Below are 26912 nucleotides of genomic sequence, written 5' to 3' on the forward strand. Positions count from 1 at the left end.
AAATTAAAAACATTTTCTTGAATAAAAAAGAAAGTACAACAATATAAAAACAGTTACATAGAAACTAGTAATGAATGAAAATGAGTAAAATTAACTGTTAAAGGTTAGTACTATTAGTGGAGCAGCAGCACGCACAATCATGTGTGCTTACGGACTGTATCCCTTGCAGACTGTATTGATATATATTGATATATAATGTAGGAAGCAGAATATTGATAACGGAAAGAAATGGGGGGGAGGGAGGTTTTTTGGGTTGGTGCACTAATTGTAAGTGTATCTTGTGTTTTTTATGTTGATTTAATAATTTTAAAAAAATAAACAAAAAAACGATACAGATAATAAAAAACCGATACCAATAATTTCCGATATTACATTTTAACGCATTTATTGGACATCCCTAATAAAAATAATTTTTTTTTTAAACGAAAAGAGTAAAATGTTTAAAATTGTGTTTATTTTATTTTGATAAATGATAAAAGGGGATGGAAAACGATTAAAGTAAAAGTAAAAAAACTAAAATTCAAAAGTTAAAAAAAAAAAGCTACAAAAGTTATTGATGAGATGTAAGAATCGTATAAAAATATATCTAACGTGTAAAAATATAGAAAAATGGAAAATAAATTGAACATAACATAAATTTAAAAAATCCTAATGGAATATAAAAATTGTATAAAAACAAATAAATAGTATAGAAACCAAAACAAATAACATTAAAAAAAAAGTTATAAACAAATCCTAATGGGATGCAAGAATAGTATACATTATAAAAACAAATAGAGTGAGGAACAAAAGTGGAATGTGGGGGGGGGGGACGCGATAGTACAAAAAAATAAAAAAACACAATTTTTTAAATGTTAAAAAAAATCCTAATTTTTTTTTTTAAATAGAGAGGAACAAAACTGGAATGTGGGGGGACCTGATAGTACAAAAAAGTAAACAACTAAAAACAAATTTAAGTTAAAAAAAATACATCTTAATGGGATGTAAGAATAGTATAAAACTAATAGTAATACAACAAAACAGGATTTTAAAAAAAAAAAAGAGACATAGCACAAAAAACAAAACAAATAGTAAAAAAAACAGCAAAAAAAAATCTTAACGGGATCTCCAGTAAAGAGTATAAAAAACAAAAAAAATTCATGTAAAATGTAAGTGACATTCTCTCAACAGTGTTTCTCACATTGACAGTCCACTTCCACTTTCAGTCAAGTCACATCCACAAAAATGAAAATGTCTTTCTCAATCAAACAGCAAGAATAATTGTATTTCTTTTTTGACATCATTAACCTCCCCTGTGACAGCATCAAGACTTTTGTAAACAATGCAGAGAAGTCACTTACTCCGTCATCACACTGCTCTAATTCACTTTTTCTTTCCGCCGCCACATGAATCAAAGATGAAAAAAAACATATCTGAAGAGAAAAAAATGTCACTTTTGATATGCCAAAGTCAACTTATTGACATTTAATTTTTGACCGGAGAAAGTCAGCTGGCTCATCTGAGAGGTTTCAGGCACTGGGAATGACCACTGGGATGCTAAAAGATGATACATATCAATGACAAATGTTCCACAAAATATTTTAAATAATTTGTGGTGACGGCCATGGCACACACTTACTAAAGTACATCATAAATGACAGCAATAACATTTCACACACATGATAAATACAGGAGTTTGTTGTCTACAATAAACTAGTATAAGCCATTTATTTGTCAAGAACATGTGTGACTACTGGTTAATTAAAGCAGTAGCACCCCCTGCTGGCCAACTGTATGACTGCATCAACAGTTAATTTGCTGAGGTTTTACTGCATTAATTATGGTTAGAGTTTAGAATGACTTACAGTCAGAAAGTTATGATTTATTTATAACTTATTTTTCAAATAGTCAACCAAACTGCCTATTGTAACGCTCCGTGTTGGACATGATTTAAGTCTTCATCGTGTCCGGAAAATGACAGCTTGTCTTTTCTGTGGTATTAATGAGATTTAAAGGAGTGTTGTTAGTCCCATGTTGATGTGATAAAACCTCTTTCTTGTTTGGAAGATACATACAATTGTAACTTTTTATTCATGCACATCATAAATATTTATAAATTGTTTGGATGTATTCATTTATGTAAAATGTTCATTAAATGTAATTTTGCCTGACAAAAAGTGATTGAATGTAATATTTTGATATTTACGCACGCATATTTTACTAGAATACCCTTATGAGCATTACATATATCAAAATCAATTACCTACTGTACTGTTTACTTGTTGAAATACCCTTTACAAAGCTAAAAACTACCCAAACGACCATTTCGCTGCTGCAAAAAAATTATTTTAGGTAATATTTTGATATTGACACATCTCATCTCTGCATATTTGACTAGAATACCCTTATGAGCATTACATATATTAAAATCAAGTATCTACAGTACTGTTTACATGTCGAAATACCCTTTTTAGAGCTAAATTCTACCCAAAGATCACTTTGCTTCTCATATATATATATATATATAATATATATATATATATATATATCACACATTTACACACACACACATATATATATATACACATTTACACACATATATACAGTATACACATATGTATGTATACACATATGTGTATATATGTATGTATACACATTTGTGTATATATGTATGTATACACATGTGTATATATGTATGCATACACATTTGTGTATACATACATATATACACATATGTGTATATATACACATTTGTGTATATATGTATGTATACACATATGTGTATATATGTATGTATACACATTTGTGTATACATACATATATACACATATGTGTATATATGTATGTATACACATTTGTGTATATATGTATGTATACACATTTGTGTATATATGTATGTATACACATTTGTGTACATATGTATGTATACACATATGTGTATATATGTATGTATACACATATGTGTATATATGTATGTATACACATATATGTGTATATATGTATGTATACACATATATATATATACATCACACATTTACACACACACACACACACATATATATACACATTTACACACAAATATACAGTAAACACAAATATGTATATATGTGTGTATACACGCATATGTGTATACACACATGTGTATATATGTATGTATACACATATGTGTATATATACACATATATGTGTATATATGTATGTATACACATATATATGTGTATATATGTATGTATACACATATATGTGTATATATACACATATATGTGTATATATACACATATATATGTGTATATATACACATATATATGTGTATATATACACATATATGTGTATATATACACATATATGTGTATATATGTATGTATACACATATATATGTGTATATATGTATGTATACACATATATATGGATGTATACACATATATATATGTGTATACATATATATATACACACATATTTATGTGTATATATGTATGTATACACATATATATATGTGTATATAAGTATGTATGTATACACATATATATGTGTATATAAGTATGTATTTATACATATATATGTGTATATATGTATGTATACATATCAATCAATCAATCAATCAATGTTTATTTATATAGCCCTAAATCACAGGTGTCTCAAAGGGCTGTACAATGTGTATATATGTATGTATACATATATATGTGTATATATGTATGTATACACATATATGTGTATATATATACACATATATATGTGTATATATGTATGTATGTATACATATATATGTGTATATATGTATGTATACACATATGTGTATATATATACACATATATATGTGTATATATGTATGTATACACATATATATGTGTATATAAGTATGTATGTATACATATATATGTGTATATATGTATGTATACATATATATATGTATGTATACATAAAAATGTGTATATATGTATGTATACACATATATGTGTATATATGTATGTATACACATATATGTGTATATAAGTATGTATGTATACATATATATGTGTGTATACATAAAAATGTATACATATACAGTATCATGTATCAACTACAGAAAAGAGCTATAAGGATTATTCATCAAGTAGATTACTTAGAAGACACTAACATATTTATTAATTCTGGTTTATTGAAACTACAGGAGCTAGTAAAGTTACAGACAATATATGTCATGTTTAAGGTTAAAAGTAAAACATTACCAGCAAATTTACAAAAAATGTTTGTCATCACTTCTGAGAATGAAGAGCATAGAAGAAAAGGTCATTTCCAACATCAGTATTCAAGGACAACTTGGAAACAAATGTGTATATCAGTGGTGGGGGTTCAACTGTGGGATTCTCTTTACAATGAGATAAAAGACTAGAAATATATTTCAATTGAAAAAAAAATATAAAGACAGAACAATAAGATCATATGGACAGCCGTAAGTGTTTACATTTTGCTTTATATTTATTAATTTACTTGTTTTTTTTGTCTGGTTTTGTATCATCCCGTGAGGTGTATATTACTTTTTTTGTTCTGTTTGTACTTCATGAAGTTTTGCACTTGTTGTGTTTTTTTTGTTTTCATTATATTTGGATATATTTGTTTGGTTTGTATGATATCCATTGAATAAGACTACATATTATGTTGAAGGGGGCAGGAAAATATAAGATTTTTCTTCATCCTGCTCCTTCTCAGGCATTGATGTGCAAATGTGTGTTTAGTTGCTGAGGTTTAATTGTCTATCGATCAAACATGCACGTCAATGAAGGAGATAAATTAAAAAATTAAAAAATGTGTATATATATATCCATTTTCTACCGCTTGTCCCGTTCATATAATATATATATATAGTGTGTGTGTGTGTGTGTATATATATATATATATGTATATATATATATAGTAGTTATATCATGATTCAGACAAGGCACAATTGGATGTTGTCAAGGCAATTCATACAAGGTGCAACAAATAAGGCAAAACAACTGAACAATAGTATGCCTCACTTATTAAAAACATCCTAAATGTACTTTTACACACGAGGAAACGCGTGTCGCTAAAGCATGTTCCTGTTGGAAAGTGAGGGAATTTGCGAGACAGCGCCCTCTGTGGGTTCTTAGCTGATAGTTGGCCATATAACAAGCTTTATATTATTATACTTGAATAATATATAGGCGACAAGCTACTTTCTAGCCTACTTAGCTGTGCTTTCTTCCACTTGTGTATTGACATGCATGAGAGAAGCCAGCAGCTGCACGACATTTTAGTTGTTAACTACCAAAGGCTGTATTGTCTTTGCTATTCACTGCTTTTGATTAAAAGCAAAACAAAAAAAATATAATTATATATATATATATATACATATATATATATATATATATATATATATATATATGTAGATATATAAAAGAATAAATACATAGTCTAAAATTAGGTAAAGATAATATATATATATATATATATATATATATATATATATATATATATATATATACACACACAGTATATATATATATATATATATATATATATATATATATATATATATATATATATATAAGAATAAATACATAGTCTAAAATTAGGTAAAGATAACTAAAACATGGACTTATGTGTATATATATCAGTTTCCCATAAACTGCCAAGATACCTGTGGTGGTGGGGGCGTGGCTATGAGCGTGGTCAACATGTCATCATCGAGTAATTTGCATTATTTACTACAATGATATGATTTTCTCTAAAAAGGCTCAAAAAATGTATACTTACTAATTAATAATAACAGTTTTGTTTTAAACGTCCATCCATCCATCCATTTTACAATATAATTACAACACTTTATGTACATATTTATATACAGATTTGAACAATAAGTTATTCACTGAAATATATTTATTAATTGTGGTTCTTACAAAAAATATATCTTATAAAATATAAAAGCTAAAATGTCTCTTAAAGCTCTGCCCCTTTAATTAGTGCATACTAAATAATTTAACTTTAGCCTAGTACCACAACCATATTATTTACCAGCAACATAAAGTGAAACAGAGGCAGAGGTGTCCTGCCACAGTCAGTAACAAATAAACAGAAAACAATAGTGGTCAAATACAAATAAGGCAACAAGAGAAGTATCCTACACTTCTCTTTTGTAAAGTAAATCTGAACAGCCTATATGGGCATCTACATCTACTATATGATTTGCCTGAGAAGCTGGACAGGACAAAAATAAATAAATACAAATTAATTAATTATTTTTTATTTGTGGTGGACGTAATTCTTTCGTGGCGGACCGCCACAAATAAATGAATGTGTGGGAAACACTGTATATATATATATATATATATATATATATATATATATATATATATATACTGTGTGTATATATATATATATATATACATATATATATACACACAATATATATATAAATATATATATATATAAATATATAAAATAAGTTACATGTATTTACATTTAGATACAAATACATTTACATTTATATATACATGTTGTATATATGAACAAAAGTGTAATCATGTGAAGTCAACAGTCACACACTTTTTATCCATTTTAATTAATGGGAATATACAATGCAACATCATCAATATACACGTAAGGGTATATAATAGGAGGCCACGTTATAAAAAGTGAGCAAATAAGCAACATTAACAATATCTGGTGTGCATTAATAATAACAAAGTTGTGTGTTTGTGATCTTTGAAATATTCCTAGTTGATGCTACATACAGTGTTAATAAATATGTACAAGAGCGGACTGTACTCAACAACAGCACCTTCAAATGACAACAAATATCCTGAAACTATGTCTGGATGGGGGCAATAAGACAAATTAAATATATTTCAACCTCATTAATAGGAAATGTTTTTGTCAGTGTACATTTTTTGTTAAAACCGGATTTTATTTTCAAAAATCTAACATAGCAGAATGCTTTCCACACTCCCAAGTTTCATCGGAAATCCACAGCAAATTACTGGCTAATAATTGACATTTCCTGTCACATACTGTGAAATATATCTTTACAGCAAAATGCTGCAACTTCAGTCGATTACAATAAAATGACGGTCATGTGCTGTAACTTCACATTGCTCTCTCGGGTTTAACGCCACTTAGTGTGCAACGTGATCAAATGGGTTTGAATCTACAGTCATTTGTAGTGATATTGACTATTACAGTATTTCACTGTGAAATAGAAGGGTATCGTCATTAGTTATTTGTTGTAATCTTGCAGTCAATTTTGATTACGGTATTTTAATGTGAAAAATAACGTTCAATGTTGTGAAATATTGGTACATTTTTACAGTGAGTGTCATTGTTGTCTCGGCTTTCAAACAAATACAAGCTCAAAAGGAGGGAATTCTCAATCACTTACTTGTTGTGGTTTTGCTTGAAGATGGCCAGGTAGTAGTGGGTGAGCGTATGCTATGTCAAGGTAAACCAACAAACTCAAAGCAGATACATGCGTCAAAACTGTTGGCTCAAACCCAAATCAATAAAACAAAACCAAAACAGCTTCACTTGAACGCTCTGTACTTTCTTTTCATTTTCCAAACTCAGGTTTAATACGGAGCGGTTGAAAACTATTTCTGCTGGCGTCTGGTGTGCAGCGAGCACACCTGTGTCGGATTGATTATCAAGGCAACGGGCCTGCATTGATTGCATCGCCGCTCAAAACCAACAAAAATGCGAGGTTTGTAGTATCCCTTTAGGTGGCGCCGACAGTCATTTTTCTAATTCCTGTTTGAACAATACTTCCAGATTTGTGGCCTATTTTGCATGAGACACACATGTTTTATTACTTTTTACTAGGGGTGTGACGGTACACAAAAATTAGGTTCGGTACGTACCTCGGTTTAGAGGTCACGGTTCGGTTCATTTTCGGTACAGTAAGAAAACAACAAAATATACATTTTTGGGTTATTTATAGAGATGTCCGATAATATCGGCCTGCCGATATTATCGGACGATATATGCGTTAAAATGTAATATCGGAAATTATCGGTATCGTTTTTTTTTATTATCGGTATCTGTTTTTTTTAAATTAAATCAACATAAAAAACACAAGATACACTTACAATTAGTGCACCAACCCAAAAAACCTCCCTCCCCCATTTACACTCATTCACACAAAAGGGTTGTTTCTTTGTTATTTATATTCTGCTTCCTACATTATATATCAATATATATCAATACAGTCTGCAAGGGATACAGTCCGTAAGCATTATATATCAATATATATCAATACAGTCTGCAAGGGATACAGTCCGTAAGCACACATGATTGTGCGTGCTGCTGCTCCACTAATAGTACTAACCTTTAACAGTTCATTTGACTAATTTTCATTCATTACCAGTTTCTATGTAACTGTTTTTATATTGTTTTACTTTCTTTTTTGTTCAAGAAAATGTTTTTAATTTATTTATCTTATTTTACAAATTTTTTTAAAAAGTACCTAATCTTCACCATACCTGGTTGTCCAAATTAGGCATAATGTGTTAATTCCACGACTGCATATATCGGTTGATATCGGTAATTAAAGAGTTGGACAATATCGTAATATCGGATATCGGCAAAAAGCCATTATCGGACATCCCTAGTTATTTATTTATCAAATTTGCAAAATCTTCCACCAAAAATATTTTTCTTAGTGTAATATTTGATGTGAAGTAATGGGAACCTTGGATAGGTCAATATTCATAATAACATTGATTTTGATTCAATATTATGTTTTGAGCAATGACAGTTTGAAAGAAAAAAAACAGCTGTTTTATTAGTCAACATTGCAACTTTTTCTAAAGGACATTTAACCTTTAAGCTTTTTTATTTCACTTTTGTTATGTTTTTGTTTATTTGAATAGTATTTTTAGAATGTGCCGTGGGCCTTTAAAACATTAGCTGTGGGCCGCAAATGGCCTCCGGGGCACACTTTTGACACCCCTGCTATAGATAATAAAAAATTTAATCTGACAAATCTATGGATAAAAAGCAGAACCTGGCGACGCATGTGCGTTTATCATAACTCTCTCTCTCTGTCTCTGTCCCTCCCTCACCAATGCTGCTGCGCGCACAATTTGTTTTGTTTTCAACCCCTTCTTAACCCTGAACGTACATTGAAAATACACGCAACCCTAACTCAAAATGCCGGACATTTGAGGCATTTAAGAAACTCCGCCCTGACAGCTCCGCAAAAGAGGACATGTCCGGTGAAAAGAGGACGTATGGTCAGTCTATCCTAGCCCGTTAGCTGCTAGCATGCCGTGTGTTGTGCCTCGGTGTGCATTGTTTACACAACGTGCGTTACGCTACTTAATATGTCCGTGTGGAAACTTGTTCGGTACACCTCCGGACCGAACCGAACCCCCGTACCGAAATGGTTCAATACAAATACACATAACGTAACACCCCTACTTTTTACCTTATAATCTTTAAGCATATGCACTAAAATACATATATTTTCTATTCAACCCATCATATTTTGGTATTGTCTCATTCCTAATGCAAAACAAAATGCTTAGTGTTTTTCGGACTATAAGACGCACTTAAAATTCTTTCATTTTCTCAAAAATCGACGGTGCACCTAATGTACGGAATAATTCTGGTTGTGCTTACCGACCTCAAAGGAATTTTATTTGGTAGATGGTGTAATGATAAGTGTGACCAGTAGATGGCAGTCACACATAAGAGATACATGTAGACAGCAATATGACGCCAGTAAACAACATCAAAACTTTAATAAATGCTCCATTGAAAATAAAGAACATTACACACAGCACTCAAAAATCTGCCAAAATGTTTTAGTATGACTTTGAAGCCGCACCGCTTGATGGATTGTCGGCGCATTGCGGCTACTACTACTATGGTGTGTGTACAAGGACCGCAAAATGGCACCCATTAGGAGACATTATCTGGCGTTTTGTCTTCGCAATATTATGCAAAACCAAGTTTTCTTACATTCTGGTACCTGCTGATGTGTATTTGGGATCTGCATAAGTCCTGAAAATGTGCCCACGTGCCGACACCGTAGTCGATAAGTTTCTTCTTTTTCACTATCTTCTTGTTATGGGGCATTCATCCTCCGCTGTTGCCATTTCTAACATAAAGTAGCGTCAAGTTCTATGGAAGCGCTAAAAACTACAGGTGTAGTGAGTTTACATAATTCACCCAAGGAACTTTAGTTATTAGGGAGTTCCGGTCGGATGTTTTTTCACGAGACACGTTTGCACTGGTGAGCCACGGATGAGGAGATGCTGCTCCGTTGTTTATTTAAGTAAAGTCTGAACGTCATCAAAGCAGTTAGCTCCATCTTTTGACACTTCTTCCACTCCCGTCCTTGCACGCTACATCGCTACAACAAAGATGGCGGGGAGGAGACGCTGTGGAAGGTGAGGCACGTAAATAAGACCCGCCCGCAAAACGGCGCATCCTGGAGCGACTGTCAGAAAGCAACTTGAAGATGGTCTGTGAAACATCATCTATGCAACATTTTGACCAAAGAACCACCATCACATGTTATGTAGACCACAAGGAAATGTTTTCAATTTAGAAAAAAATCATAATATGACCCCTTTAATGCGCTTTATAATCCGGTGCGCCTTTTGTATGAAAAAACACCTGAATAGACCCGCTCATCGGCAGTGCGCCTTATAGTCCGGTGCGCCATATGGTCCGGTAAATACGGTGTATAAATTGTTGGTATTATGGAATTAATGGAGCGTGGTCTATTCTGGTGGCGCTTGCGACGACATCACAGCGTCGCTCACTGCTAGGGTTGGGTATCGTTTGAATTCGAACGATTCCAATTCCGATTCTTTGTTTCGATTCCGATTCCTGACGATTCTCGATTCTTTTAAGAGGCAGGGTCAAAAAAATGTTTAGGATATTTTAAATGAGCTAGCTAACCTACAGTCTTTCTGAATGAAATAGTCTGACATTCTCCATCAATTTTAAATTCCATTAACTTTTTATGAACTTTACTATAAATTCCTCACAGGGCTGTTTTCAACTAGAATATAAATATCAAATCTATGAACTTGGATATAAATATTATAAATACATTTTCCCAGGGGTACACTTTCCTCAAGAGAGCTTTATTTTTGAAAACCTCATGAAAACACATTTACACACACAAGTGTATGATGCTGCAGGAAACCTCATGAAAACACATTTACACACACAAGTGTATGATGCTGCAGGAAACCTCATGAAAACACATTCACACACACAAGTGTATGATGCTGCAGGAAACCTCATGAAAACACATTTACACACACAAGTGTATGATGCTGCAGGTACTTAAAAATGTTAGCGTGCTCCCACTGATGGGCTAACCTGGTGCAGAAAAGCAAATAAACAATAAGAAACAACTTGCAAAAGCCAGTCCAGATTAGCAGCAGGTACAGTATAAAATCAGAGACAGTTCTTGTTTAGGAAAATGACCGCGTGAGCGTTCTGGACAGATAGTGTCTCCTGCTGTGGAAAATACACGTTCGCTGGGTGTGGAAGAAGCTTGAACGCATAAATAGGAGAAAGCGCGATCTGACAGCAAAGGATAAGTCTTTTGTTGGTTCCACCACCATGCAGCAGGGTCGTCAGACATAAGTATCGGTGGAACGTCCTGGTACATCTGCAGCTCTCTCTCCACTCCTTTCTTGATGGACATGGAGCTCTGTTATTTCGCGGTTATTTCGTTGTTTTTTTTTTTGTAAAGTAAAGCCACACTTTCGACCGCCGACGCCCGCTATCCATGCTTGAGCTTGACTGACTCGCTCGGCTATGCTAACACTTCCGGCGGTGGGCGCTTCTTCGTTGGTGCTCAGCGGCTTCTTCTTCCGGTTCGGGGGACATATTTTTTAAAAATGTATTTATTTTTTCCGGTCGGCGGACTGGGTATCGGAAATAGGAATCGAAATTTAAACTTTTGAACGATACAGGGAGAATCGGAAAGTTAGTCCCGGTTCCAATCGATACCCAACCCTACTCACTGCACACCTGAGTGCAGGCACGTTCACAATTGTAAAGATGGGAGTTACTGGCATGTTGGCGTGACAACGTTAGACTGTGTAAAACATAAACATGTTTTCCACAGTCTCCTTCTGGTGGGAATGTTGTTGTTTTTTCCTTGTATAATGCAAAGGTCCTTCAAGCCGCGCCTCCGTGAGTTAGGACGATTTCACAGTCGCTCAGGGTTTCGGCTCGACACGCACCTTTACCGGCCACCTCCAGGGGCGCCCCCTTGTAGGTGGCCACGCACTGGCCGTCTGTGCGCAGGTCTGCATGAACCTTGTCCCACACCTGGGCCGAGTCCAGCTCTCTGTCCGGTTTACCTGAAGACCATCAAGCAAGGGTCATGAACTAGTTCTTCGTAAGAAAACATTTTATTAAAGCAACAACAACAAAAAAATGTACAAAAAATACAAGTGTATATATCAGGCATGTGATTTTTTCCGGGGGTCTGGGGGACGAAGGCCCCCTGCCAGGTCCAGGGGGGGGACAAGGGGGGCGATGCCCCCCGAAGCTCCTGGTTTTTCACCAATTTAACATGCCAAAATTAACAAAGACAGCACCATTTGAAGAAAATATTTTAGTGTTTAAAGACATGAAAACATCATTAATAGAACATACATAACCCAATTATCCTAATGAATCACTGCAGGGGCGTCACTAGCTTTTAAGGACAGGGGGGGCTTAGCCCCCAGGAGATGCAGGATGCGAGCGAACGTAGCGCACGAGCACAAAACTTCACAAACGGCTAACAAAGACTTAGAAATTAATCATTGTTATTATTATTATTTCAGTGGGTTTATTTTCAATCTGTGTTCAGTACAGCAACAAACATGGGTTTGCACAGTGACATTTTGTTGGCAGCATCAACAAGAAACAATGACTTGCATGATCCTTCAAGATACACAGAAACACAATGAAAGTCATGGCATTAGCCTCTATGTTATTACTTCACAACATAGAGGCTAATGCCACCACTTTAGCTCACAATACAATAATTGTTTGTTCCCAAATATTTAGAAGTTGCACATATTACATTTTGGGCACATATGTGACTAAAATGGTTGTAAATTCAAGCCCTGGAAATATTACTTAATTACTTGAATTAAAGTAATATCTGGATTGGGATAATTTGGCTTGTATATAATATATTTATATATATATTTTATGGCAAGCCGTTAAGGAAATTAAATATATATGGAAGTCTGAATAGAAATGAGAAACTTTTATATATACTGTAAATAAGGAAGACTTAGAGTCCGTCTGCTGATCTGAAAAAGAGCCAAAGCTGTCAAAAAGCTGAGGGACCATCTTCAAAGTGCAATGCTGAAACAAATAATGCAAACAATAAAATGTAACTTCCAAGGCTTGAGACTAATGTAATCCCATCGTCCCGGGGACGGTAAAAAAATTGCACGCGACGAAATGACGGGACGATGGCTTTTAACCATTTTTTTTCTTTTTCTTTTTATGTATTTATTCATTTTACATTTTATATTAAATGTATTGGTTTTTCCACCCTCTGAAAATCCGATGAAATGTTTAACAAGCCACCCTATAATAATACAACAGCTATTAATCTAACAATACAATAAGACAAATATATTTAATTATGTTCTTTTCATTATTTTAACAATAGGCTAATATACTTGATATAGATTCTACAAGAAACACAAAACTTAAAAAATAAATTATTTACAATTGCAGACACAAGGTTCTTGTTCTGCAGTGCTGTGTGCTAATGTGCTTCGTACACCTGCAGGACCGCAAGCAAGGTCGCAGAGAAAATGCGGGCTGGATTTTGAGTGATGTGGGCATTTTCTATATGAACAAGTCCAAGGACCGCAAGCAAGGTCGCAGAGAAAATGCGGACTGGGTTTTGAGTGATGTGGGCATTTTCTATATGAACAGGTGGAATTTAAGTTAAGTTAAAGTTAAAGTACCAAAGATGTCAATGGATTGGATACCGACGCACTAAAGAGGCTCTCTACCTTACGCTGGGCGGTATAGCTCGGTTGGTAGAGTGGCCGTGCCAGCAACTTGAGGGTTGCAGGTTCAATTCCCGCTTCCGCCATCCTAGTCACTGCCGTTGTGTCCTTGGGCAAGACACTTTACCCACCTGCTCCCAGTGCCACCCACACTGGTTTAAATGTAACTTAGATATTGGGTTTCACAATGTAAAGCGCTTTGAGTCACTTGAGAAAAAGCGCTATATAAATGTAATTCACTTCACTTCACTTCACAAGTGAGGGGAAACTGAGTGAACAATGACAGTTTATATGATTATTTATTTAAACTCATATTCGGGCCACTTTATAATGAATATGTCGGCAAGTATTTGTTTAAAAAAAAAAAAAAAGTTTTTTTTTTGGTTTTTTTTAACACTAAATTATTTAGGGGGGCTTAAGAACATTTTATGGGGGCTTGAGCCCCCATAAAATAGGCCTAACAACGCCAATGAATCACTGTATATGGTTCAGTCCCAACAGTATTTAGTCACTAATATTTACATCTTGTGTTCATTTCACATCCACAGGTGTCACATCGATCAGTGTTATTATCTACAGTTTATTTACAGTATTACCACATTACTTCAGTTCATGTAATGTAAACATTTCATTCTTTTCGCCAAAATAGGATATATATTTATGAAAATGATTAAACATGTTTAGTATTGTTTACTCATATTTGAAAATAGGAAATAATAATAATGTGAGGACACTGACATATTGCATGAAACAAGTGTGAAAATATTTACCTTCAAGATTGTTACACCACTGACAATAGTTTCAACAGACTACAAAAGAACATAATATTACAAAATAGTATTATATGCAAATTTATTTCAAATAAATTGTTAACTGGAATCAATAATGCGACTCTTTGAATTTCTGTAATTTCATAATATATTTTCACATGGCTTTTTATTTTTAGAAAACCCCATTTATATTTCGCAAAGCAATAATTGGTTAATATTTAAAACAAACATGCGTATTTCGCAAGCAAATATTTTTTAGCTTACCTCATTATTAACAACCCTGTCTGCAACTGAAGTGGGCGGATCTTTCCTCTCGATGTCTACGGCAGTTTAAACAAAAGATGAAGTCCGTAAGGTTTGCTCACTTTCGGTTGACATCTCTAAGTACCAGCTAGTTAAAAGTTAGTTTTCCTTGCTTCAAGTTGTTTCATATGTTTTTGGCGTTTCGCAAGTACTTCCAAAGCCTTGAAACCTCGTGATCCATAGTCACTATTATCATGACACCACGTGCACAAAACCTTTCCTGGACGATCGATTTTCCGAATAAAATCACCGAACAAAGTCGTAACTTTCTTCTTCCCAACAGTATCAGTGATTTCCCTTTCCATCCAGTCCCATCGGAACTTATTTTTGACATGTTTATCAATTTCTTTTACTCGTAAAGCGTCCTTTCTCTCGAGAACCGACATTGTTTACATATGGAAAATGGCCGTAGTAACCATTATGAATGATGACGTTATTAACGTCATCATTCATAACAGATGTCCTGATTGGTCACAAGGAACATATCGACCAATCAACTACGGCGTAATATAAACTACGTCTCGAATCTTGATTTAGGGTCGGGAAAAAAAACGGAAAAACGGGAGATAATTTTTTTCCCCCCCGAGATTAAAAAAGACGGAATTCCGACTTTAGACGGAAAAATCACATGCCTGATATATGTTTTGGGTTGTTCAGGAAAAAAAAATACATATTTACTTACAATAGGTACCTTCAATTTTTATAGCATTTTTTTTTATAGCATTTTTTTAATAATATGTCAGGAGCAAAAATATATTAAAAAATATATTTGACATAAAATGTAATTATACTCATAAAAAAAATTAAAAAGGGACATTTTTACATTTTAAATGGGTATGTTCCGATCAGGTCTCATACTGCCCATTTTGATACCAATCATCCATGAGTGAGATTGTCTGATACTAGGGGTGTAACGGTACGTGTATTTGTATTGAACCGTTTCGGTTCGGTTCGGAGGTGTACCGAACAAGTTTCCACACGGACATATTAAGTAGCGTAACGCACGTTGTGTAAACAATGCACACTGAGGCACAACACACGGCATGCTAGCAGCTAACGGGCTAGGATAGACTGACCATACGTCCTCTTTTCACCGGACATGTCCTCTTTTGCGGAGCTGTCAGGGCGGAGTTTCTTAAATGCCTCAAATGTCCGGCATTTTGAGTTAGGGTTGAGTGTATTTTCAATGTACGTTATTATTATTATTATAACTAATTGTGGTTCTTACAAAAAATATATCTTATAAAATATAAAAGCTAAAATGTCTCTTAAAGCTCTGCCCCTTTAATTAGTGCATACTAAATCATTTAACTTTAGTCTACTACTACAACCATATTATTTACCAGCAACATAAAGTGAAACAGAGGCAGAGGTGTCCTGCCACAGTCAGTAACAAATAAACAGAAAACAGTAGTGGTCAAATACAAATAAGGCAACAAGAGAAGTATCCTACACTTCTCTTTTGTAAAGTAAATCTGAACAGCCGATATGGGCATCTACATCAACTATATGATTTGCCTGAGAAGCAGGACAGGACAAAATATATATATATATATATATATATATATATATATATATATATATATATATTTTGTCCTGTCCTGCTTCCATATATATATATATATATATATATTTTGTCCTGTCCTGCTTCTCAGGCAAATCATATAGTTGATGTAGATGCCCATATCGGCTGTTCAGATTTAACTATATATATATATATATATATATATATATATATATATATATATATATATATATATATATATATATATATATATATATATATATATATATATTTATTTTATTTTTTTTAAATTTGTGGCGGACGGAATTCTTTCGTGGCGGGCCGCCACAAATAAATGAATGTGCGGGAAACACTGCAATGGCACGACAAGAAAGTTACAATGTGATTTAAAAACATGACCTTTACAGCGACTGAAGGTGTCATAGTTTGAACCTGGAACTGATTATTTATATTTCCAATTAAAAATATTGTTTTGAAATATGAACAAAGCTGATGTTTTGCACGGGGGAGTTGAACAGTACCTAGGAGGCCCCGGAAGGTGACTCTATCCCCAGGAAAAGCTCCGTTGGGAGGGCTGAGGACCTCCACCTTGTCCGGCGACCTGACACAGACGACCACCGCCTGCGACGCCACGCCTCGGACCTGCGTCGGCTTCAAGTTACACAGCAGGACGGCCATGCCGTTCTGCAACTGACACACGGCATGCGCCGACATTAGTCGACGCAACATTTCATTTCCGTGTGATAGGACGCCGCACCTGGTTAACAGGCACACACTCGCTGACCACCGTCCTGGGATGGGCCTCTCCCACGTCCACGTGCCGCAAGTACAGATTGTCCGTTTCGGGAAGCTGCATGGTTCGGATTATGCATCCCACCCTCAGGTCCAGGCGGGAGACCTCCGCTTTGTTCGGACCGTCCGCAGCGTTGTCCGGACCGGAGGGCAGCTGTGCCTTCTTTCTTTCTGGCATCCAAGAGAAGATTAAATGATCATTTAATCGCATCAAAACTTGGTGGACACTTCATTAGGTACACTGTACACCACTTTTCAATACCACAGTTTCCCCGACATGTAGTTGCTGGGTTGCAATCACGTGACCTCGAGGCACTTCCGGGTTTCAGGCAATGGTCGAGTTTATTTACCTGCATCAGTGCATATTTTGAAAGGTTTACAGGCCAAAGGTTTGGACACACCTTCTCATTCAATGCCTTTTCTTTATTTTCATGACTTTTTATTTACATTGTAGATTGTCACTGGACTATGAATGAACACATGTGGAGTTATGTACTTAACAAAAAAAAGGTGAAATAACCGAAAACATGTTTTATATTCTAGTTTCTTCAAAATAGCAACCTTTTGCACTGATTACTGTTTTAAAGTACTAGGGATGTCCGATAATGGCTTTTTGCCGATATTCGATATTCTCCAACTCTTTAATTACCGATATCAACCGATACCGATATCAACCGATATATGCAGTCGTGGAATTAACACATTATTATGCCTAATTTAGACAACCAGGTATGGTGAAGATAAGGTACTTTTTTAAAAAAATTAGTAAAATAAAATAAATAAATTAAAAACATTTTCTTGAATAAAAAAGAAAGTACAAAAATATAAAAACAGTTACATAGAAACTAGTAATGAATGAAAATGAGTAAAATTAACTGTTAAAGGTTAGTACTATTAGTGGAGCAGCAGCACGCACAATCATGTGTGCTTACGGACTGTATCCCTTGCAGACTGTATTGATATATATTGATATATAATGTAGGAACCAGAATATTAATAACAGAAAGAAACAACCCTTTTGTGTGAATGAGTGTAAATGGGCGAGGGAGGTTTTTTGGGTTGGTGCACTAATTGTAAGTGTATCTTGTGTTTTTTATGTTGATTTAATTAAAAAAAAAACAAAAAAAAAAACGATACCGATAATAAAAAAAACGATACCTATAATTTCCCATATTACATTTTAACGCATATATCGGCAGGCCGATATTATCGGACATCTCTATAAAGTACCAATAATTGTCACACACACACTAAATGTGGTGAAATTATTCTCTGCATATGACCCATCCCCTTGATCACCCCCTGGGAGGTGAGGGGACCAGTGGGCAGCAGCGGTGGCCGCGCCCGGGAATCATTTTTGGCGATTTAACCCCCAATTCCAACCCTTGATGCTGAGTGCCAAGCAGGGAGGTAATGGGTCCCATTTTTAGAGTCTTTGGTATAGGGCTGGGCGATATATCCATATACTGGATATATCGCGGGTTTGTCTCTGTGCGATATAGAAAATGACTATATCGTGATATTGGAGTATACTAAGGCTGCAACAACTAATCAATTAAAATCGATTATTAAAATAGTTGCCGATTAATTTAGTCATCGATTCGTTGGTTCTATGCTATGCGCAGAGGTTTTTTTTTTAATTAAATTTTTATTTTATTTTTTAATAAACCTTTATTTATGAACTGCAACATTTACAAACAGCTGAGAAACAATAATCAAAATAAGTATGGTGCCAGTATGCTGTTTTTTTTCCAATAAAATACTGGATAGCACAAAAATGTAGTTTGTCTCTTTTATCCGATTATTAATCGAAGTAATAATCGACAGATTAATCGATTATCAAATGAATAGTTAGTTGCAGCCCTAGAGTATACGTTCTCACGCAGTTGCTTTTAGCTGCGGGCATTACACTACAGGCGTTTCTCACTCTTTGTTGTCTCCTTCTCACAGAGACTTAAACAAGCGCACCTTCTTACATACGTCTAGGGCTGCAACAACTAATTGATTAAAATCGATTATAAAAATAGTTGGCGATTAATTTAGTCATCGATTCGTTGGATCTATGCTATGCGCATGCGCAGAGGCAATTTTTTATTTTTTTGTAATTTTTTTTATTTTTTATGAACCTTTATTTATAAACTGCAACATGTACAAACAGCTGAGAAAAAATAATCAAAATAAGTATGTTGCCAGTATGCTGTTCTTTTCAATAAAATACGGGAAAGGATAGAAATGTAGTTTGTCTCTTTTATCCGATAATTAATCGAAGTAATAATCGACAGATTAATCGATTATCAAATTAATCGTTAGTTGCAGCCCTACATACGTCACATATGTATACGCCCGGGCGGAGCAGAGAGGTAGCGGCATTGGTAACGTTAGCTGTCGTGCGAGTGGTAATACGAGAGAAAGAAGGTGCGAATCTGGTAACAAACGAAGGAAGAATTAATTCCCAAGAAAAACAGCAGGGGGTCCATCGTCTGGCGGTGGTTTGGCTTCAAGTGGGAATATGTCGAACAGACAACCGTAATTTGTCAAGTGTGGGGCAGAAGTGTTGCTACAAAAAGTAGCACCACTGCTAATATGTAGCATCATTTGAAAAGTCACCCGCTAAAGAATGAAGAGTGCTTACTCCGCATGTCAACATCTCCGTTCGGTGCCACACCAACAAAATGCCCAAGCAACCATTTCCACATCAACACCGTATGAAACAAATAGTCAACAACAGAAGGAGATAACGTCCGCAGGAACCTACCACATAGCGAAGGATGTACACTATTTGATTTGCTATTATGCAGCTCATTTTTATTTGACACTTATTGAAATATCTCGTGTGACATCATGCACAAAAGTGCACTTTATTTGTTTTAAACTATTGTAGTGGCGTTCTGTACAAAAAGTGCACTTTAATTTAGTGTTGTTTTGATATGTCATCTTAGTGACATCATGCACAAAAGTGCACTAATAGCTTGTTTTAAAATGTCTCTGACAATCTTGCACTTTCTGTTTTGGAAATGACATGAATGTTTGTGCCACTGCTTAATAACTGTTTCATAAATACACTTTTGCTAAATTGACTTAGTTGTGATTTCCCTCTCTGCATGAAAGTTTAAAATGAGCTAGGGCTGCAACAACTTATCGATTAAATCGATTATTAAAATAGTTGCCGATTAATTTAGTCATCGATTCGTTGGAGCTATGCTATGCGCAGAGTTTTAAAAAAAAAATATTTTTAATTAAAAAATTTTTTTTTTAAATAAACCTTTATTTATAAACCAACATTTACAAACGGCTGAGAAACAATAATCAAAATAAGTATGGTGCCAGTATGCTGCTTTTTTTCAATAAAATACTGGATAGGATAGAAACGTAGTTTGTCTCTTTTATCCAATTATTAATCAGAGTAATAATCGACAGATTAATCGATTATCAAATTAATCGTTAGTTGCAGCCTTAAAATGAGCATATATTAATGCAGTATGAAGAAGAATGTTTTAATGTAGACACATAGAATCATCATACTGCTGTGATTATATGCATCAAGTGTTCATTCAAGGCTAAGGCAAAATATCAAGATATATATCGTGTATCGTGACATGGACTAAAAATATCGAGATATTAAAAAAAGGCCATATCGACCAGCCCTACTTTGGTATGACTCGGCCGGGGTTTGAACTCACAACCTACCGCTCTCAGGGCGGACACTCTAACCACTAGGGCTCGGCTTTCTCTCGATGAGCTTCAACAGGTAGTCACCTGAAAGGGTTTTCACTTCACAGGAGTGCATAGTTTTGACAATATTTACATTGTAGATTGTCACCGAAGGCAATCTACAATGTAAATAGTCAGGAAAATAAAGAAAACACATTGAAATGAGAAGGTGTGTCCAAAAAAAGCATAGACGAACATCTAACAGAACTTGGGTCTGAAATTGTTGAACGTTCGGGAGAGGCCGTGTCGAATATGCTTACGGTGCTTTCGCTTGATAGGGAAACTCAAAAACACTGTGTCCACTTTTAAAAGATGGCAAAAAACTGAAGAAGAACCGAGTTCTGAACAGTCATCTCCTTCGGCGACATCACAGAGTGCAAAGGTGTCTGTCGCACAGAAACGGGACAACGAAATTGTGTCCCCATCCCGACACCTACTGCTCCCCCAGCTCTTAAACGCCGACTGAAATAATTTTTATTTATTTAAACGGGAATAGCAGATCCATTCTATGTGTCATACTTGATCATTTCGCGATATTGCCATATTTTTGCTGAAAGGATTTAGTATAGAACGACGACGATAAAGTTCGCAACTTTTGGTCGCTGATAAAAAAAAGCCTTGCCTGTAGCGGAAGTAGCGTGACGTCACAGGAGCTAGTATTCCTCACAATTCCCCGTTGTTTACAATGGAGCGAGAGAGATTTGGACCGAGAAAGCGACGATTACCCCATTAATTTGAGCGAGGATGAAAGATTCGTGGATGAGGAACGTTAGAGTGAAGAACTAGAGAAGCAGTGCAGGGTGTATCTTTTTTCGCTCTTACCGTAACTTAGGTACAAGCTGGCTCATTGGATTCCACACTTTCTCCTTTTTCTATTGTGGATCACGGATTTGTATTTTAAACCACCTCGGATACTATATCCTCTTGAAAATAAGTCGAGAACGCGAAATGGACATTCACAGTGACTTTTATCTCCATGACAATACATCATCGAAGCTCTTTAGCTACTGAGCTAACGTGATAGCATCTGGCTCAAATGCAGATAGAAACAAAATAAATAAATCCCTGACTGGAAGGATAGACAGAAGATCAACAATACTATTAAACCATGTACATGTAGCTACACGGTTAATAATTCTCAGCCTGGCAAAGCTTAACAATGCTGTTGCTAACAACACTGAAGCTAACTTAGCAACCGGACCTCACAGAGCTATGATAAAAACATTAGCGCGCCACCTACGCCAGCCAGCCCTCATCTGCTCATCAACACCCGTGCTCACCTGCGTTCCAGCGATCGACAGCGCGACGAAGGACTTCACCCGATCACAGATGTGGTTGGCGGCTAGCATCGGCTAGCGCGTCTGCTATCCAAGTAAGTACTCCTTGTTGTGTTGCTACAGCCAGCCGCTAATACACCGATCCCACCTACAACTTTCTTCTTTGCAATCTCCATTGTTCATTAAACAAATTGCAAAAGATTCACCAACACAGATGTCCAGAATACTGTGGAATTGTTCGATGAAAACAGAGCAGTTTGTATGGTGACACATTGGGTACGAATACTTCCGTTGCCGCCGTGACGTCACGCGCATACGTCATCATACATAGACGTTTCCAACCGGAAGTTTAGCGGGAAATTTAAAATGTCACTTTATAAGTTAACCCGGCCGTATTGGCATGTGTTGCAATGTTAAGATTTCATCATTGATATATAAACTATCAGACTGCGTGGTCGCTAGTAGTGGCTTTCAGTAGGCCTTTAAACTGCTGAGGCCAACAAGTGAAACCAGAGCACGACAAAGTGTTACTGAGGTAAGTCAAAATCGTGAATGGTAAGACATGCAGTAGCTAATGATGTGCAATGTAAGCACAATATGAACAGTCTTTTCATCTTTTCTAAAGAATTAATATTCGATAGATTCGACAAAACAGTTGCAATAGCGGAATCAATTACATGATTGTTGCCATTGTTGTTTGAATCAAACGGCCGCTTCGGCGCTACGTCACATCTATGAAATCCTGCCCAACAATGGTTCATTATTTTTTTGTTATCTTGAATGGGTTTGCATTGAGGTGGGCGGGGTTGGGGGTAGCGGGGGTGTATATTGTAGAGTCCCGGAAGAGTTAGTGTTGCAAGGGGTTCTGGGTATTTGTTCTGTTGTGTTACGGTGCGGATGTTCTCCTGAAATGTGTTTGTCATTCTTGTTTGGTGTGGGTTCACAGTGTGGCGCATATTTGTAACAGTGTTGTTTAAACGGCCACCCTCAGTGTGACCTGTATGGCTGTTGATCAAGTATGCCTTGCAATCGCCTGTGTGTGCGTAAAAGCCGCATATATTATGTGTCTGGGCTGTTGGTATGGAGGAAAAGCGGATGCTATAGGCCAGTGCCTTAAAGGCACGCCCCCAATATTGTTGTACGGGTGGAAATGGGGAGAATGGTTGCCCCGGGAGATTTTCGGGAGGAGCACTGAAATTCGGGAGTCTCCCGGGAAAATCGGGAGGGTTGGCAAGTATGAGGTACACAGAACATCAGAGGGTCAAATGTGCGAGAAAATGAGAGCAGCCAGTGTTGACAAACAATGTTGCAACCTTGTGTGGGAAGCGCGGGTGCAGAAACACAAAAGAAGAATCCCTGTGGGATGCAGAAACCGGCAGAGAAATTTTCCATGCAACGTTCATATTGTCGTTACTCAGCCAGCGTTTGTGAGTCTGATGGACCCGTTGCATTTTGTGGCTTTTTAATGCCTCACAATCAAACACTTTTATGTTAAAATACTGAACAGATGTTTATTGGGATAAGGTAAACATCTGTTCAGTATTTTATAGGAGTGTAACGGTACGTGTATTTGTATTGAACCGTTTCGGTACGGGGGTTTCGGTTCGGTTCGGAGGTGTACCGAACGAGTTTCCACACGGACATATTAAGTACCGTAGCGCACTTTGCGTAAACAATGCACACCGAGGCACAACACACGGCATGCTAGCAGCGACCGGGCTGTGTCACGCCAAATTTCTTCCCCCTACAAACCCCCCCCCATTTACTTGCGGGGCTGCGTCCAATAAAATCACAAAGTTGCCGGGGGGTCCTTAACCGGCACGCGACTGTCCTGTTTCGCGCCTGTACAAAAAAAAACAATAATCGATTTCTTCAGATTCCAGCAGTTAAGATCTCCCGTTTGGGAACACTTCGGTGCGATACAACAATGGCGGACGGAGGTTTGCCGACATTGTTCAGCAGCTGCTTCTGACAACACGTCAAACATGCTAACCCATTTTGAAGCGTCACCACCGCATTCAAGCAGCCTCTCCTCGGCGAGTCAGGCAGGGCTAAAGCAATAACAAATGTTTTTATAGCAGCAGATATTAGTCCATATTGCGTTAGAAACTAGATTTTGACCCACTTCTATGGTGGAAGAACGATGAGCCCATATATCCTCTTACTGCCAAGTTAGCCAGGCTATGGGGGGGCGGGGGGGGGGGGCTGAGTTGACTTGAAACTGTTTAATGTTGCACTTTTTATATGTAGAAGAAAAGTTTTGTCATTTTATTTAATCTGAGCAACAACTTGAGGCAGTTTAATGTTGATTAAACCGGTTGAAAAACTTATTGGGGTGTTACCATTTAGTGGTCAATTGTACAGAATATGTACTGTACTGTGCAATCTACTAATAAAAGCCTCAATCAATCAATCAAAAAAAGCACTTAATATGTAGAAAGGTTTTGTTATGAAACCAATTCTGAGCCTTATCTTATTTAGTTTTTATTTTATATATGTTGACCACATTAACCCTGGCAATGGACCCTGTGTGTATATGTATGTTATGCCATTGTTTACACATTTGGTAAATAAAAAACCAAAAAATGTATATTTTGTACCGAAAATGAACCGAACCGTGACCTCTAAACCGAGGTACGTACCGAACCGACATTTTTGTGTACCGTTACACCCCTAATATTTTAACATAAAAGTGTTTGATTGTGAGGCATTAAAAGCCACAAAATGCAAGGGGTCCATCAGACTCACAAACGCTGGCTGAGTAACGACAATATGAACATTACACAAGGGTTAAGCACCCGAACGAACCCTGAAACAACATGGCGTCGCCTGTTTATGGTAACTCAGGGGTGTCCAAAGTACGGCCAATTTGAAGACTTCAAATTGGCCCTCATGAGTTTAATAAAAAATCTTATATTCATTTTAAAAGTATAACAATTTAAATGCTGCTATTTTGACGCAATCTAGGGGACAACATGCTTTTTTCTTGGTCAAAGACTTCTTATGTTTGGAATGTGCAGCATCTATTTATATGACCGAATGCAAACAACCTTCTCTCGTCATGGTGCAAAAAAAAAATCTAAAAAATCCAATCAACACAAAATGTAAACAGACATGGTCGCTGAACTTTGTGGATATTATGAAAAACATCCAATCACCATAAAAATACAATTACACCCATTTAAATCCATTACAAAGCATGATGGGAAAATGCTTAACACTCTCCAAACTTATCCATGTTTGGTGCATTTTAGCTGCTTGATCATTCTGATTGATTACAAAACTTTAAGGAGGTTGTCACGGAAATAAATAAGGTAGAAGTCAAACTTTTGCATACTCTTAATATCCAATTATATTAATATAGTGTGTATATATATATATATATATATATATATATATATATATATATATATATATAGTTGTTACTTTACATGCAGTCGGCTTTCGGCCCTCAACCACATTTTTTAAGCCCAATGCGGCCCCCAAGTCAAAATGTTTGGACACCCCTGTGGTAACTAAAGCTCCTAAATGAGACAAAGCCTGGTTATTTGTCTTTAAAGAGACTTTTGAGATGTTGGACGCTAGGCCCTGAACCCACCTCTGGCCTTGCCTTCGGTGGACCCCCGCCGGCGGAGCCCCATCTCTCGCAGCTCCCTGCTCACCGTGGCCTTGCTGACTTTGGCCCCCGACGCTCGCTGGAACTCGCAGGTGAGAGCCTGCAGGGAGGGGAAGGTGTGCTCCTGGGCCAGGCTCTCCAGGACCTGCCGGTGCTCCTCCTTGAGTATGTGCGGGCGGCCGCAGCGGGGGAGCGGACACGTCCTGCCCTCCCGCTTCCATTGTAGCACTACGTTGCTGACGGTGGAGCGCGGCAGGTTTAAGAGGTTCGCAATCTCCCGCAGGGTCTTCTTACACATGTGGCAGCCGACCACGATGCCCCGCTGGAAGTCGCTCAGCTCCCGGCTGCGACCCATTGCGGCCAGACGGTGGACGTCGACTCCCGGATAAAATGGGCCAGGAAACAACCGCCGCTTTCTTCTTCTTCTTCTTCAGTTTATGGCGCGTCGCCACCAACGTTATAGGTGCCTACCGCCACCTACTGTACTGGAGTGTGCATCCTCAGAGTGAGTACTAACTTGGGTCAGTGTTTTTCAACCTTTTTTGAGCCAAGACACTTTTTTTTTTTCCATTAAAAAAATCCGGAGGCACACAACCAGCTGAAAACATTAAAAAATTAAACTCGGCAGCCGATATTGACAGTAAAAAATTAGAGATGTCGATATATGCGTTAAAATGTAATATCGGAAATGACCTGTATCGGTTTTTTTTATTATCGGTATCGTTTTTTTAAAATTTTTTTTAATTAAATCAACATAAAAAACACAATATACACTTACAATTAGTGCACCAACCCAAAAAAACTCGCTCCCCATTTACACTCATCCACACAAAAGGGTTGTTTCTTTCTGTTATTAATATTCTGCTTCCTACATTATATATCAATATATATCAATACAGTCTGCAAGGGATACAGTCCGTAAACACACATGATTGTGCGTGCTGATGG

General features: G+C 36.3%; 2 protein-coding genes across 4 annotated transcripts in view; both read right to left on the minus strand.

Moving 5' to 3' along the window:
• The window catches only part of tbc1d9 (TBC1 domain family, member 9 (with GRAM domain)), a 111736-nt gene extending 103806 nt beyond the window's left edge, over window positions 1-7930 (minus strand). For 2 of the 3 annotated variants that reach the window (XM_062032880.1, XM_062032881.1), the window contains exon 1: window positions 7355-7930. The gene's annotated coding sequence lies outside the window, so the exon portion shown is untranslated. The remainder of the gene's footprint in view (window positions 1-7354) is intronic. The other variant, XM_062032882.1, reaches the window with a different exon arrangement.
• A 327-nt stretch (window positions 7931-8257) lies between these two features.
• aimp1a (aminoacyl tRNA synthetase complex interacting multifunctional protein 1a) lies at window positions 8258-26532 on the minus strand. Its single transcript, XM_062032324.1, has 4 exons — window positions 25947-26532; window positions 17326-17531; window positions 17090-17258; window positions 8258-12305 (listed from the first exon to the last, which is right to left on the minus strand). Exons 1-4 carry the CDS (start codon window positions 26317-26319, stop codon window positions 12121-12123), a joined length of 933 nt encoding a protein of 310 aa, XP_061888308.1. The 5' UTR covers window positions 26320-26532; the 3' UTR covers window positions 8258-12120.
• Between the last annotated feature and the right edge of the window lie 380 nt (window positions 26533-26912).

Source organism: Entelurus aequoreus, linkage group LG22 (genome assembly GCF_033978785.1).
Source record: "Entelurus aequoreus isolate RoL-2023_Sb linkage group LG22, RoL_Eaeq_v1.1, whole genome shotgun sequence".
In the NCBI taxonomy this organism is placed as follows: Eukaryota; Metazoa; Chordata; class Actinopteri; order Syngnathiformes; family Syngnathidae; genus Entelurus; species Entelurus aequoreus.

What these genes read in the sequence shown, in the direction of transcription:
- aimp1a (XM_062032324.1), bottom strand. Translation starts at nt 26,319, where the DNA reads ATGGGTCGCAGCCGGGAGCTGAGCGACTTCCAGCGGGGCATCGTGGTC. An exon ending in AGTGTGTGCCTGTTAACCAG is followed by an intron (nt 17,259 to 17,325) that starts GTGCGGCGTCCT and finishes GCCGTGTGTCAG; the next exon opens with TTGCAGAACGGCATGGCCGT. An exon ending in CACCTTCCGGGGCCTCCTAG is followed by an intron (nt 12,306 to 17,089) that starts GTACTGTTCAAC and finishes GATGGTCTTCAG; the next exon opens with GTAAACCGGACAGAGAGCTG.